The sequence below is a fragment of the Acipenser ruthenus genome, chromosome 1 (genome assembly GCF_902713425.1).
Source record: "Acipenser ruthenus chromosome 1, fAciRut3.2 maternal haplotype, whole genome shotgun sequence".
Lineage (NCBI taxonomy): Eukaryota > Metazoa > Chordata > Actinopteri > Acipenseriformes > Acipenseridae > Acipenser > Acipenser ruthenus.
Window position 1 is genome coordinate 46,394,059 of NC_081189.1, and position 15,577 is coordinate 46,409,635.

Below are 15,577 nucleotides of genomic sequence, written 5' to 3' on the forward strand. Positions count from 1 at the left end.
TTGAGAATGGAGCATGCAAGTTTAATAGTCATATGTGGAAAATGGTAGCCACTAAAATACAGCCAAATAACTAGCACCATTATAAGGGGCTGCACTGTAATGGTTTAGTAATTTCATTTTTTTTTTTTTTCAATCCAGATGACCGTGATTATGTTGATTGCTCAGTTACAGGGAACTTGAAAGAAACACAATCCACCTCCTCACCAGAATCAAGTATGAATATTTAATTGATCTTAAGCCATTTAGAGATTTCAGTGATACATGTGCTGTAGGCAATCTTGTTGATGGAATTATTCCTCCTACCTCGTATGTAGATACCATAATTTCATTGGTTCACATTTTCCTATATGAAAGACACACACATTATGGTAAGCATGTATTTTACTTTTATTGTTGTTTTTTCATAGCAAGTTGGTGAGGTGATTGTACCACTTCACTAATTCCCTTCCTGGGACCACCCTGATTGGGTTATAAAAGTGAACAGGGTAGTATAGGTCAATGTGAGACCTAAAAAGTGATGCTAATATTTAAGGTTTCATGGAAATAATTAGCTTAACATGCTTTATTCTACTTAATCTGCTCCTACTGAACAACTTTGATGCATGCTGATTATATATTTTGTGTTCTGTATCTCCATGATTGTTGCCTGGTAACTCTGATCTAACGTGTTGTTCTCAGGCAAACAGACCCTAAAGATATTTGATGGCAATGATGCAGTGAAGCGCAACCAGTTTCGCACCATATCAGTTCCACGGATAGTGAAAAACGAACAAGTTGTGGTGAGAGTTTATTTCCAGAAGCATATTCGTAAAACCTAAAAGCTTTGTATGGAATCCAAGTTTACAACCGTTTATTCTGATTTAAACAGAGGTGCAGAATGACAAGATTAAAAGTAGCAAAGTCCGATGAACTGTATGGATCGTCACACTTTGGAACTTTAGTATGACAATCCAGAGCCAATGTGAAGCTCCCTTCGGAGTCCCCGAATATTCTATAGGTTTTAAAATGAGTTTACAAGACTTTTGGTACATCACCTCTTTGCTTATCCTCACTTTTATGAGCACAAAATCCTAACTTAACACTAAAGCTCCTTATACATAACAGAAGCTCTCTATTTTGGCTGGACAGGAAGCAGCGCTGAGAATTTACTACATTCCAAATGAGCCTCAAGACTATGAGCTCCAGGTATACTGCCAACAGGTCCTGGTTAACGAGGATATCACCAACTGCAATGGGGCCACGGAAAACCCCAAGTCGCAGTCCGTGTTTAAGGAGTCTGTGCCTGAGGCCTGGGTGCTCCGAGCCAAGCCAAAGGAGAGCGAAGTCCTCAATATATATGCTGGATGGTTAAAGTAAGTCACAATTGTAGGGATAATACACTGGGGCACCATTGCTGGGCTCTACATGAGAAAGGCTCAGGACTGAATGGCATGGGGTGTTCATTTCAGGATTGTCCTTTGAAGAGAAGCTATCATGCTGCCTTCCAGGAGCCAGTGCCTAATTATTATCCCTTTCAATATAGGGTTAACACCAACAACTGAGAGAGTCTGAGCTGATTTTTGCCCATTGTGGCTTTGTCATGTTTCTCAATTTTAGATTTAAAAAAAAAATGTACGGCAACTCTAATTCCTATGTGGCCGTTGTTGTTTGGACCCCCTCCCTCAATTTTAGGTTGTGGGTAACATGCACCTACTAATTGAAGACATGTCAATGTTTTTTTTTTTGTTTTAGACTGGGAGTGGCATACATCACTATCTTGATCACCAAGAAAAGCACTGTCGAGTCTGTCATTAAAGAAGTTCTTCAGCAGCTAGGAAAATCGGTAATTAAGTACAATGCTTTAAATTAATGATTCGATTGTGGCTCTTCAGTGAGAGTTAGAAGGCAGTACATTAAATTGCATATCTTTAACAAAAAAATGCTGAACAGCAAGTATTCTTTGTTTACACCTGCATATCTTGCTATTGACACAATTTCCTATACAATTCATGTTTATTAAACAGGATGAAGACCCAGAGGGTTTAAGAATTGTGGAAGTGCACATGGGGAGCACTCAAGGTAAGGGGTAGAGGAAATGAAAAGGAATGAGAAATGGAATCATTTAAATTGGGCAGAGAAGGGGCAGAGGACAATGTTTTATCTCTAGTGGAATTCACTCTAGCAAGGATGTCTGGATTTATGCCCCTGGTCATCAACAACGTCATGTGTATTTGGTCCTTTTAGTTCTGACTGCATGGTTTGTATTAAAGTGGAAGATACTGTTTTCAATGACTTAAAATGCTAATTTATATATCTATATATATATCTATATATATCTATATATATATATATATATATATATATATATATATATATATATATATATATATATATATACATATATATATATATACATACACACACACACACATGTGCACAATGAAAACGCAACAGGTATAAGTTTTACATCAATAGCTCATTGGGCACATACATAGTGTCATTTACATTTCAAATAGTGAGCAGATAGGTTTGTTGATTGTTTGAGTAGTATTGTTCCTTGGGATAACAAAATACTGAGCTCAAGTCAAGTGATTTTATAAAAACGCCAGGTGCTCAGTGTTTGGTATTTGAGTTCAATTAAAATTGCCAAAATTAGCTGGTTAAGAATCTGTATAAATAGCCATTCAAAATGACATGACTTTAACGCAAGAACAGTGAAAGATACGACCGTGTCCCGCTTGATTAATGAAGATCGCCTGGTTGCTATCAGCATGATTGAAGGCAGCCTGTCTGAGAGAAGTTGCCCAGAGAATGAGATGTTCTGCTTCAACAATCAGCAGACTAGTCTAGAGAAACCAGGAAACCGGCTCTGTGAGGCCACGTCCTAGAAGGCAGAGGGTCACCACACCGGCCCAGGACCGTTATGCTGACTGTTGTGTTGTTCAAGCGGGCCGCTGGAAGTGTGATGATGTTGGGAGGAATCTCCTTTAACACAAGAACAGCATTGGTGCAGATTGAGGGCAACCTTACTGCTCAGCGATACATTGACGAAGTCCTTGAGGCAACAGTTTTTCCATTCCTGCAAGCCAATCCGGAAGTGTCGATTTTCCAGCAGGACAATGCAAGACCACACAGTGCTAGGATTACAATTGCACGACTTGAAGAAAACAATGTTGAGGTCTTGCCGTGGACAGCTTTTATAGAACATCTGTGGGACCAAATCGCCAGTGCCATCCACAGGAGACAACCATGACCAGCTAACCTTCGCCAGCTGGCTGCAACTGCACAGGAAGAGTGGCGGAACATCCCACAGCAGTCTGTCCAGAGGCTGATCAGGTTTATGCAAATATTTGATTAAATCCATTAGACCTGAGTTGCGTTTCTGTTGTGCTTTGTGTGTGTGTATATATAATATATAATATATATATATAATTGTTTTTTTTTTTTTTTTTTTTAGTTCAACGTCAAGTGCTGACAAACCAGGAACTTTTACTGGAGAAACTTCAGGACATCAGAAAGGTATCTTAAACTTGACAAGAGCGTTAATTAAAGAGGAGCACAAACCCCTTCCATGTAGCAGTCTCCTTATCTGTTATTCATTTAGTATAGCTGAGCTGATTCCTACAAAACTGGAAATACTGTTCTGTGGAAGGCATCAAAGAAGGTAGCTTGATAGCTTGGAAACTGCGAAGCGCTTGCACTGGCTGGAAGATGCTGTGGGTAAACCTGCAGATACTGGAAATCATCTCTATTTGTGAAACGGGCCCAAAATCTATCTGAATTTTTGTATGTTGTGAAGTACTGTGTATACAACATACATTTCAACAAATACTTGATTAGTTTATTTTCAGGAAAGGTGCAAACCTCATGTTACACTGTATCTCAAAGGGATTTTTATTGTTAATATTCAAGATATTGTTAGAAAATGGATCTTTGAGAGCCATGAAAGATGTATCTTTATAAATTGAAACATTTTGATATGGGGGAGAAAATGAATCTTGTGTGGCTTCCAAGTAAGTTAATGTTTATTTAAGATTTGTGTCAGTAATAAAATACAGAAATGTATGTGCAGACATTTTTTTTCACCAATAGAAACCCAACACAGCAGCTATAATATTTATTACATCTGGTTCTTCCCCCTTAGTTCACAATTAATTGGAGTAACAGTCCATTGAGAGCTAGAGAAGTAAAAACATGTTCAATTGATCTCAACAGGTGGCAGATCAAAATACTGCTGTTGAGATTCTCAAAATAGGACCCTCGTTTTTGCAGACTGTAATATACTCCGTGCCACCATTTTAGATCAATTGAATTGAGTCCAGAGCGTCCACAGAGCATTGTTGTTTAGAACATTCAGAGTTAGTAATGCCAATACAACATCACAAAGCTTTTGACCTTGCAAATACACCAAGTGGCCTTGAATAATGTTAATTATAGAAGTTTGAAGTTCCCTCTTAAACGTGCTCTTAGTGGTAGTCCACAGAAACGAATGGTGTTGTCAGCAAAGTCCTGTGCTAAATGCAGGAAAATGACATTCAAAACAAGAAAAAACAGATTTAATTGCATTCAGTTTCGTCTCCTTGCAGAACTCTATTCGACAAATGAACCAGACCCGGTTCTACATTGTGGAGAACAGGAACTCCGTGGTGCAGGTGAACCTGTTGGTGAGCGGACTACCAGTACAGCTGAGTGAAAAAGAATACACTGAACTTCTTCAAGAACACCTCGCCATTAAAAGTAAGCCATCAGGTCCAGTTTTCATCAGTATAAAAGCGAGAATGTGCCACTACAGTATATATGGACACCTAATATTGTTTTTACAGTCATGTTGCTAGTTTTATTTTCTTTATTAAAGGTGTATTTAAAATCAATTTTCATATTAGCATTAACAACAATTCATCTCTTCCTTTTTATTGAAATAATGATATGGAGCTGAACTCTGTAAAATGTAATTTATTGAATATACTTTGTATGTTACTGACATACCTTTTTATTTCTTTACAGTTCATCTAGTTTCTGTCAGTCATGTTTACACATGGCAAGGTAAGGTCATTTTTATAAGTGCTTTTATTATGACAAACTTACCTGTGAGATGCCTGGGCTAGTTTTATATGCCAGTTTTAGTATTAGCTCTGACTGAGTTCCTTTTTAAAACTTGGACTAGTTTTAGAAGCATTAAACTTAAGCACCTGCCAAACATATTCTCTCAGACTGGCAAATATTTGAAGAGTCTGTGCACATTGTGCTTGTTGTGCCTGTCTAAGTGGCGTATTCACGGGTTCTGTACACAAAATCAAGTACACAGTTTGGTTTCAGGAACAAAAGAAAAGTCTGGTTTTATTCAAAAGCCTAACAAACAAAAGACTGGCTCGAGGTCTGTAAAGTGTAACCTATAAATGTTTATAATAAACATGCCACACAGGTTTCTCTCATACGTACTCTTATGCCACACAGGCTTTCGCTTCTCTTACCCTCCTGCACACTCTCTTTTCAAACACGCATTGTCTGTCTCCTTTTATACCATGTGGTGAGGACTTGATTGACAATTAATCATTTTACCACTTGGCCACATTCCACACTTCTCTCATTCACTATACAATCAACCAATCACTCCCACACACACACACACTCTGCTCTGTAACAACTTATATTAGTTTCATTAATGGAAAGATAACCGCGTATCCATCTGTTATGAGACTGTGGAAGGCCGTTATTTAGCACAAGTTATTGAGGAAGTCTGGGCATACAGTATGTCAAACTTACATTTGTTCTGTAGATGTAGCGGTGGTCTACGTTTTGTTATATTTGAAGATCTAATTTCTACATCCTACAGGAGATGTTATTGACATAATGGTTTGTTTGTTTTTTAGGGGCTGTGGTACTGGAAATATCTTGCTTTTCTGAAGCCGAAAGAATATATATGCTAGCAAAAGATACTATAATCAACGGCAAACAGATATCTGCAGTTATCATTCCTGAAATAATGGTAAGAAACCTAAAGTTTTCTTTTTTCCTTCAATATTCTTTCAGGTTGGCCCTCTGAGCTCCAACATTACTTTTATAAACCGTAATCTGTTTTTTATAGATTTTTTGTTTCTTTTAATTAGTGAAGCTTCTGTACACATCAATTAAATCCTAGAATTTAAAAAAAACTTATGAAATGTGATTTTTTTATGAAAAAAATTAATGAAATGAGGCTTTTGGAAATATATAACACACAAGAAATGCAGTTTTTTTATATTAAAGTAAACAATATTGTAAACAACAAGTAATTTATTTTTCTATTAAATTCAGACCTGGTGCATAAACTACATCTTTATACAAAACTGCAACCTGTAAACCAATCCAAATAAAATAAAATAAAAAATGCTAAAATACCAAAAGCATGGCATTCTTTCTTCTACAGTAGTACCGTCTGCTATCTGAAAGGCTAGTGACACAGCATGTGTTACAGAATAATACAATCTTAGACAAACATTTTCTGTTAATAGGAAATACTGAAATAATAAATCCTGGATGCTAATGTTAATTTTGATAAAGACGCTTGGCAGGTGAGCAGGGAGATGAAACAAAAATACAGTAGCCAGTCCCAATAAAAAAAAAAATTGTTTGTTTTTTATCTGAAAATATATCTGGCAGTTGAGTTGTGTTGGGATTTTTATTTAACGTTTTGTTTTTGCAGCATAAGAAGCTGCCACAGGAATGCTGTCCTGTTCTTCTGTTTGTAAATCCCAAGAGTGGAGGACTGAAAGGGAGAGATCTCCTTTACAGTTTCCGGAAACTTCTAAATCCTCACCAAGTCTTTGAACTGACCAGTGCAGGGCCCCTACCAGGGTAAGGCAATTCTTAGTGTTTTACACTATCCCCTGTAAGACTTTGATGACAATTCAATCAGCTTTATATGTGAACTTTGTTGGTTTCCTCCTCTACTTTTGGAAAACACCCAAGGACCACACTGCTGGGACTTTGAGAATTGTTGTTTTAATCTGGTGTAGTTTGGGTGAATGGAATTAAAAATCCTTTCCTCTGTGCAGTCTGCATACTTTCCGTCAGGTGCCGCATTTCCGGATCCTGGTGTGTGGAGGTGATGGCACAGTTGGCTGGGTCCTGGGTGTACTGGAAGAGATCCGACACAAACTAGCCTGTTCAGAACCAGCCATTGGGATAGTGCCTCTCGGAACAGGTAAAAGGCTGATCTGTGCCATATAAAAAAAAATCTTTTTTAACTTTTTTTTTTTAACAACACCTCTGTTACTACAGCTCTTGAGGTTTATTGAGTGCAAAGCTCTTGTGTTATGTCCTAATAATGCAGTAACCATCCTTCTATTTTTAAAGGTTTCTAGATTGGATAATCATATTGTGACTATCACCAAGTTTCTTTTCCTTGGTTTCCATGAACTAGAACTTAGACATTTAAGGAAGGTGTAACTGACTGTATCTGCGGTACTTACTTTAACACACAACTCCCCTGCCCACATTCAAGTAGCTATTGTTAGAAATGTCTGAAAAGACTATAGAACCTTGGGATAACATTAGTGGTGGTGGACTTGCCCAGTTTGTTAGCTACATTCATTGTATATTGCAAAGACTGTAAAATGCATGATATGTAAATGGTGTAGTTTTTTTTCTCACAATGTGTTCAGGTAATGACTTGGCCAGGGTGCTGCGCTGGGGTGCAGGCTACAGTGGAGAGGACCCCCACTCTGTGCTCATGTCCTTTAATGAAGCAGAAGAGGTGCTGATGGACCGCTGGACTATCTTGCTGGACGCCCAAGAGGTTGTTGATGAAGACAAGGAGAATGGCATCACAGAGCCAGAGCCACCAAAGGTAACCCACAGATCAGGATCTACATGATGCCTATGTGGTCACCTCCAAAAATGCACATCCAAATACTGCCTGGAAAATGGCTGGAACATGGCTCCTCATGGGAATTGTGAGAGGGATGTTGTGTTGCATTAAGATGATTCATAAAACCAAGACAATATGACTTTTCGAATTTGCTAACCTCACCAACTCTCTTATATATAGGAATGTTAGTCCTATCACCTCTCCAGACAAACTCAAACCCAGGTTAAGACAGATTTAGAGACAAATGGCAGTAAGTCAATATTGGATTAACTTAAAAAAAACAAATAAAAAAACAAACAAACATAAAATAGTAAGAGAAATATAAAAAAAGTAATTAAATGATATTTTGAAAGTACTATTGGTTCTTTAAGCATATACTGTATGGTGTCTTATGTTGAGGCATCTCAAGGTGCTTTGCAATACAATACTTCAAAGCCTTACTGGTATCCAGTGAAGCTTTGTCTCCTCTATGCTGATCTTATGTTGCAGTATTGTAAAACAAGACAACCTTCTCACTTATGTTGTTCAGCTGTTTTTAATGCTGATTTTACACAATGGAGAGGAAATTAAAACTGTGCTGAGACACTCTCACAAGCTGCATGAGGGCCAACTTGGTTAGAAACATCTTCACTGCAGTGTTATTTGCTGCAGTTTTATTAAGGCCTTTAATTATGGCGTAATTTTATTTCAGAACTGGTGTTCTTTAAATCAAGGGAAAAATAACCTTGGTATAAAAATGCAGCCAGTGTAGCGAGACAAGAATACATTTCTCAGCAGCAAAACACATGTGCAGTAAATAAAGCGGGACCTTGTAAGTACAGATATAAGTTGGAGCCTCACTTGGTTACCATTATTGTATTTGTGCCGGATATGGTGAGATTGCAGTATAAAAAACATAGTAAATAACCCCAGATCAATCAGTCACGTCAATATTTTGTAATTATATTATGGGTTTTTACTTTAATCTGCCCATTCTTTCAGATCGTACACATGAACAATTACTGTGGACTGGGAATTGATGCAGAGCTGAGTCTTGGTTTTCACCATGCCAGGGAGGAGGAGCCTGGCAAATTTAACAGCAGGTACTGCTCTACTTATTATGTTAACATGTGAAAGATGGCATGATGGAATTTAATTTTATTTTCACAGCAGGTACGGCATGGAAACTATTGTGACCTGTCTTTGTTTTGGAGCATGGTTAATGACCAGGCTTTTTGGCCTGCCAATAGCATTCTGTCTTTAAAGAAATAATGAACATAAGTTGTTATAAATTTGGTAATTAACAGTGTGTTCAAATTGTTCTAGGGCCTTAAGCATGTTACACAATACTAGTCTATACCTATACTAGTCACACATATGAGGAACTACACTAGGTTAAAGAAATCTCGGTATGCAGGTCTTTCCTGGTAATTTCACCTGAAGAGTGAAACATTTCATACTATATGTAGGTAATAATGATATATATTTATTACCATGAAGAGATTCTGTTGTTATGCGGCTTAACTGTAATTATGTGTCCAGGTGATAGATTAAAATCATGTCTGGGATGTGGATGGAAGAATACTACTAACCAAACTAATTTTGAGTGCTTTCTTTTTCAATTGAGCCAGTAAAACACAGCTGTAATATGTTTTATTGGAAATAATACTTACTGTATTAAGTCTATGTATACAAGTGGAAAAATGCTGACACAAATTGTGGTTAGCTGGTGTATCTAAGTGTTCTTGGCGTTGACCCTGATCCAGACATGCAGGCACAGCATGTTAATATAGATACGCATGGCCTTGATAAGAAAAAGCTTGCAATAAAATGAAGCATATATGGGATGAGTTGTATAGTTCTGTTACAGGAAATGTGGAGGATGTATTAACTGCTGTAGCTTGTAAGTTCTATATATGGAACAGCAGAAGGGGGAATGTTTGTGAAAATGTATTGATATATTGGGTACAATTCCACTGACAGCTGAAATTGGTTTTGTTTGCTCGGGGCCAGGAGATGCTTGGGTTGTGTTCTTGAACATTCTGTTGAGTTCCTATCAGCTACTTGCATAGCAGAGTGTCCTAGAACATTCTGTTGAGTTCATATCAGCTACTTGCATAGCAGAGTGTTCTTGAAAATTCTGTTGAGTTCATATCAGCTACTCGCATAGCAGAGTGTCCTTGAACATTCTGTTGGGTACATCCCATGTTATCAGATCAGTATGGTAACCATTGGAGGAACCTGGAGGAGGCTGTGTGCTGGTGGCTATAAATGTCAAATGAAAAGGGGGGCTTCTTTGTAGTTCTTTTTACTGTAGAGAGCTACCCAATCCATATGACAACATTGTAAGCTATGAAGATATTTATTAAATAAAAACAACTCAGTTGAGAAAAATAGTAAAACTCAGTACAAACTTTCTCCTCAAACACACCCTACAATGTTTATGAAGGTATCCTGTGGAAATGCATATTTAGAATTACTTAAAAAAATATATGGCTTAAACTTAAAGCCACAAAAGCCAGGAAATTCCTTACAAAAAAATACATTTAAATTCAGTGGTGCCGCTTGAAGCCACACAAGGCACAGGAAATGCCATCTCACCCATATCTCAGCTGCATCCAGGTTAGGCATTTAGCAGAGATACTGAGATGTGATGGACACTGTCCTAGGCTGAGTGATGTGTCTTACCGCACACCCAGGGGATGTTGTGCTATTATAATTGTTTATTATGTAACAAGAAAAAAAAAATTTACTTAAATTTGTGTTGAATGTATCCTTCCACAAGTGCAAAATAATCCCTATATATTAGCTGTAGAGACAACAAATTGGATTGAATATCTTATTACTGCTGAATTAATTGTTCAATTATTTTGTGTAGGTATTGATTTGCTTTTTTATTTTTATACTGCAGCTTGAATGTATTGTTTATATCAACCAGCGCATCATCCAACTTTCTTTTTCTCATGGTCCTCACTGAATACACAAAATAAAAAACCTTCAAGTCAACATAATTTATTTCTACACTAAGAAAATTATAACCTTAAATTGACAAGGTCAGTGCACCCAATACCATACTTATCAATACCATAGTTATCAAGTTGATAATTTCATAGTAAACTAACTTTGGTACTCCAACTTTGCCCCTCTGTGGTGGAATGACCTGGTCACAGATATCAGAACTGCACAGTCCCTGACCACCTTTAGACTCCTCCTCGAGATTCTGTACCACTAGCACCTGCTCTCAGCCGCACTGGATTACATGTATTCCATCCACTGCGGTGACTCCCTGCTTTGCACAATGGAATGGACTTCCTACATCGCTCCCTATACTTCAGCACTTATCTTGGTGAACAAGACCCACTGCTTCTACTGTCCTACACTTGAACTAAGCTGCCTCACGCATCTCTCTGTTGGCTTTTATTGCTCTTCATGTATACCTCTTAACTGCTCTCATATTTGCATTCATATTTGTTTTTGTTATAATGTATCTTAACTATAAGAGACAGTGCTCTTAATTGTAACTGTATGCTCCTAATTATAATTGTATTTGATTTATTGTTTTCCTATAACCTGCAACATTTGATTATTTAGTCACTTATCTGTATTATAAGACCTGTAAGTCTAGAAAATTGAAGAAATAAAGGTGCAACACCAATAGCTGATTATTTATCAAAATATCATTTATTATAATACTTGGCAAAACAAAGTAAAAACAGCAATGTTTCGGAGCAAAGACATTCATCAGGTTTCAAACAACCTGATGAGGGTCTTTTTAGTGTGGTGTGCTATATGACTAAAAATGACCTGTTGGTCTCCCTGGATAAGGGTGTCTTCTAAGCACATAAATAATAATGATAAAATAAATAATAATACATACACATGCAAATATAAATGGAGTTTACCAGGATTACTTATTACACAAGTTATGTAGGTGACTGTAGTTGATGTTGACCTTGTGATAATTGAATTGATTTGTTTGCTTCTTATGAAACATGAATCTAAACAATGCCCATATGAATCACATGAAACATGAATAAGTTACCAAAGTACTTGTTTGCTTCATGTGAAGCATTAAAACAGTGTTTATTTTAATTATCCAAAGCTTCAATGGGACACTTAAGCCCTAATGAACCACTGAATCACTTGAAGCCCTAATGAACCACTGAATCACTTGAAGCCCTAATGAACCACTGAATCACTTGAAGCCCTAATGAACCACTGAATCACTTGAAGCCCTAATGAACCACTGAATCACTTGAAGCCCTAATGAACCACTGAATCACTTGAAGCCCTAATGAACCACTGAATCACTTGAAGCCCTAATGAACCACTGAACCACTGAATCACTTGAAGCCCTAATGAACCACTGAATCACTTGAAACCCTAATGAACCACTGAATCACTTGAAGCCCTAATAAACCACTGAATCACTTGAAGCCCTAATGAACCACTGAATCACTTGAAGCCCTAATGAACCACTGAATCACTTGAAGCCCTAATGAACCACTGAATCACTTGAAACCCTAATGAACCACTGAATCACTTGAAACCCTAATGAACCATTGAATCACTTGAAGCCCTAATGAACCACTGAATCCAATTGAATTGCGTGAAACTCAATGGAACACAGAACCATTTCAATGGCCTGAAGCCTTAGTTTTCTCTGAAACTCTCATATTGATTTCATAAGGCACTGCATCATTTAAAACTGATGATTAAATGCATACATGTAGTGTCCCAAGGGTCATTTTTTCAAAAGTTGTTTTAAATTATGTTTTAATTTCGATAAATCCACAAAATACAAATCATTGTTACAACAATGAAGTGGGTTGTGTGGATTTATTTATATTACAAATAATCATGATTATGAAGAAGGGTTTTGAAGTGCAGGGTTTTAATAGTTTATAGCCTTAAACAAACAAACAGACCGTGATTTGTGACATAATTAAAAAAAAATATTGTAGAAAGTAAGCATTAATACACAGGTTTGTTTCTCATATTTTATTACAAAAACTGACAATTCACTTTTAATGCAGAGTGTCTATATTATTTAAAATAATTAAATAGAACAAACAATAAAACAGTTTTAGTAAGAGTTAAACATTATAGTGGATCGAACCCAGGTCACCTTCATTGTAGCTCAGGTTCTTGTCACATTGTGATAAGCCTCGCCCCTTGACAATGTATCGTAAGGAACTCATTCGAAGTGTCGAGTGCACACTGCAATAAAATGATGTAAGATATCATTGAGGTGTTCTTTGGCGGCCAAGAGCCAGTCATCTCTCAAACAAGCAGTACAGTGAGCAAAAATGACACAGTGGGTTTCCCTCAGTTTGTCTCAGTTCATGAGTTAGTTTGTACTTTCGCCCCAAAACAAACAGTATTTGTAGCCTTAAAGATGTTTGCATTTTTTTCTTTATGCAGCATGAACTATGTTTTATTTCATGTGATACACGCTGTTCAATTGGGTGCATGAATTAAAAACTTAATATACTACGACTCTGTTTAAGCTTAAATTGTTTCTTTCAAAATGCAAACAAAATATTGATTTGTTATGGCCAATTTGAAACAAGCAATAGAATAATAGAATTTTATGTTTAGGTTATTCTATTTAAAGTAAATTATTATAACCACATTGTTTTTGTAGGGTGTGTATGAGCTAACAATTTATTTGTCTCTGATTTGTCTCAGTAGGGAATTTAACATAATTTGCTTCCTTAACCAGTGCTATCTCAGAAGCAGGGATTTACCGCTGTAATAACTAGACAGATCGCAACATACCGTCGCAAGAGTGAGATATGTTACTATAGCAAGCACAAAATTGCAAGCGTAATGTAGATTTAAAAAAAAATGTAAACATTGTATATAAAAAAAAAAAGTTCCTTTCGGCTTGACTGAAACACCTCACTGTGGGAACTACTGACAAAAAGAGCACACGTTGAGTGAAAAAACAGAGTTCCTTTCTTATCAGCTACTGCTAAACACTGTTAATGGGTCACATGGCCTAGTGGTTGAGATGAACTGCATGAACCTTTGCTTCATAACACTGTTTGCTTCAACTGGTTCATGTGGGGTCGAGTCAGGTGAGGCTTCAGTCCCATCACTAACTGAAAGTTAGGGATCCTGTTAATTTTAAAACAGGAGCTAGGATTTATTTTTGTTTTGTATTGTTTGTTAAAAGAAGCTGTGTTCCCACTGGAAAAGGGACATCGTGGAACAAATAAACATACAGGTACCATCGTGTTTAAACCCATGCTTTGTTGTCGAGCGTGCTTTATCTACCAAAGACGTGAACCCAGAACTGTGTTCAAATACTGTAAATAAAGAAGCTTTGTCACAATTTCTAATTATGAAAACATGTTTTTACACTGTTAATGTATTATTAAATTACTTTTAGCAAACAATATAAAATGCTAAACTGAAATCGCAAAGTGTTTAAAATGTGTAATGCTAATTAACTAATTGTTGAAATGATTGTTGTGTAATAAAATGGGATTCGCTTTTCTGTTGAATTGATCTGACTGTGGTTTTGTTGACAAAGCCACAGTTTTCTGTGGATTCATAGCATAAACTGTGGATTTGTTAATCAACAATATATCTGCCCCACACTCCCATTCTCTTCAAAGCCACACAGCCACTTTTAGTTAGACGATTTGTTGATTGAATCAAAAGATCAAAGGGTGACTTCACAGAAATGTTTTAAAAACATACTACACAACAGATCTAAATGGAATAATGTTTTAAATACAGGTGATGGTTTTACTATTTCTTTTCATTATCCAATTACAATCATTATGAGTGAAAATGATGACTGCAATTTAACTTTAGTTCAAGTTTAATAACACTTTGCATTCTAACAAAGTAATCAGGTTTAATAGATTTTAGGATTCAAACATACTTCTGTGAGGAGCTGAATATCATGTTCGTTTTAAAAGTAAACTTGGAGTTTTGCCATTGCTTGGTACATGTAAGACCAGGTAAGTCCTTGGCTAATGAACTCCCTTTTCCTGTTTTCCAGGTTTCACAACAAAGGGGTGTATGTTAAAGTGGGGCTGCAGAAGATCAGCCACACCAGAAATCTGCACAAACACCTGCAGCTGCAGGTGGACCAGCATGAGGTGGAGCTGCCCAGTATTGAAGGGCTCATCTTCCTCAACATTCCCAGGTCAGTGCCTGTGCCAGTCTTGTGTTCTTTGTTTATTGCACACCCACTCAACCTTTTATTATGTTATCAATACAGTAAAACATCAATAATTGTGACTGTTTTATTTCTTTATCAGGTTTTTTGAAAATAAATAAATGTCTTTAATACTTCTGGCAAACACATGGTAATTTTGGCCTGTAAATACATTTAAATTATCCCAGTATTGGTTTACAGTGCACAATTAAATTAACTGAAACCAGATACCTAACAAGTACTGGGACAACATATACTCTGGCCTTCACAAAAAAATAAAAGCCTATGCTGGTTTATATTAGGTGGGAGGTTGTTACTGATTTTACTCAAACCACAATCATTTAGTATCCCTGAATAGATCATTCACATACACTACCGGTCAAAAGGTTTAGAACACCCCCATTTTTCCAGTTTATATTGAAATTTAAGCAGTTCAAGTCCAGTGAATATCCTGAAATGGAACAAAGGTAAGCGGTAAACTGACAGAGGTTAAAAAAAAAAGTTTAGGTTACCAAAAACTGAAAAATAATGTACATTTCAGAGTTATGCAAAAAGGCCTTTTTCAGGGAACAAGTAATGGGTACACAACTTAC

General features: G+C 36.7%; 1 protein-coding gene across 2 annotated transcripts in view; it reads left to right on the plus strand.

Annotated features, from left to right (window-relative positions):
* LOC117420627 (diacylglycerol kinase theta-like) overlaps window positions 1-15,577 on the plus strand; it is a 124,526-nt gene that overhangs the window by 92,502 nt on the left and 16,447 nt on the right. Inside the window, exons 7-20 of one of the 2 annotated variants that reach the window (XM_034034126.3) lie at window positions 139-213; window positions 679-779; window positions 1,129-1,352; window positions 1,732-1,822; window positions 2,004-2,058; window positions 3,437-3,498; window positions 4,566-4,716; window positions 4,984-5,022; window positions 5,850-5,965; window positions 6,662-6,813; window positions 7,014-7,162; window positions 7,599-7,807; window positions 8,810-8,910; window positions 14,826-14,972. In XM_034034126.3, coding sequence (XP_033890017.3) covers window positions 139-213; window positions 679-779; window positions 1,129-1,352; window positions 1,732-1,822; window positions 2,004-2,058; window positions 3,437-3,498; window positions 4,566-4,716; window positions 4,984-5,022; window positions 5,850-5,965; window positions 6,662-6,813; window positions 7,014-7,162; window positions 7,599-7,807; window positions 8,810-8,910; window positions 14,826-14,972 — 1,672 coding nt within the window. The remainder of the gene's footprint in view (window positions 1-138; window positions 214-678; window positions 780-1,128; window positions 1,353-1,731; window positions 1,823-2,003; window positions 2,059-3,436; window positions 3,499-4,565; window positions 4,717-4,983; window positions 5,023-5,849; window positions 5,966-6,661; window positions 6,814-7,013; window positions 7,163-7,598; window positions 7,808-8,809; window positions 8,911-14,825; window positions 14,973-15,577) is intronic. The other variant, XM_034034127.3, reaches the window with a different exon arrangement.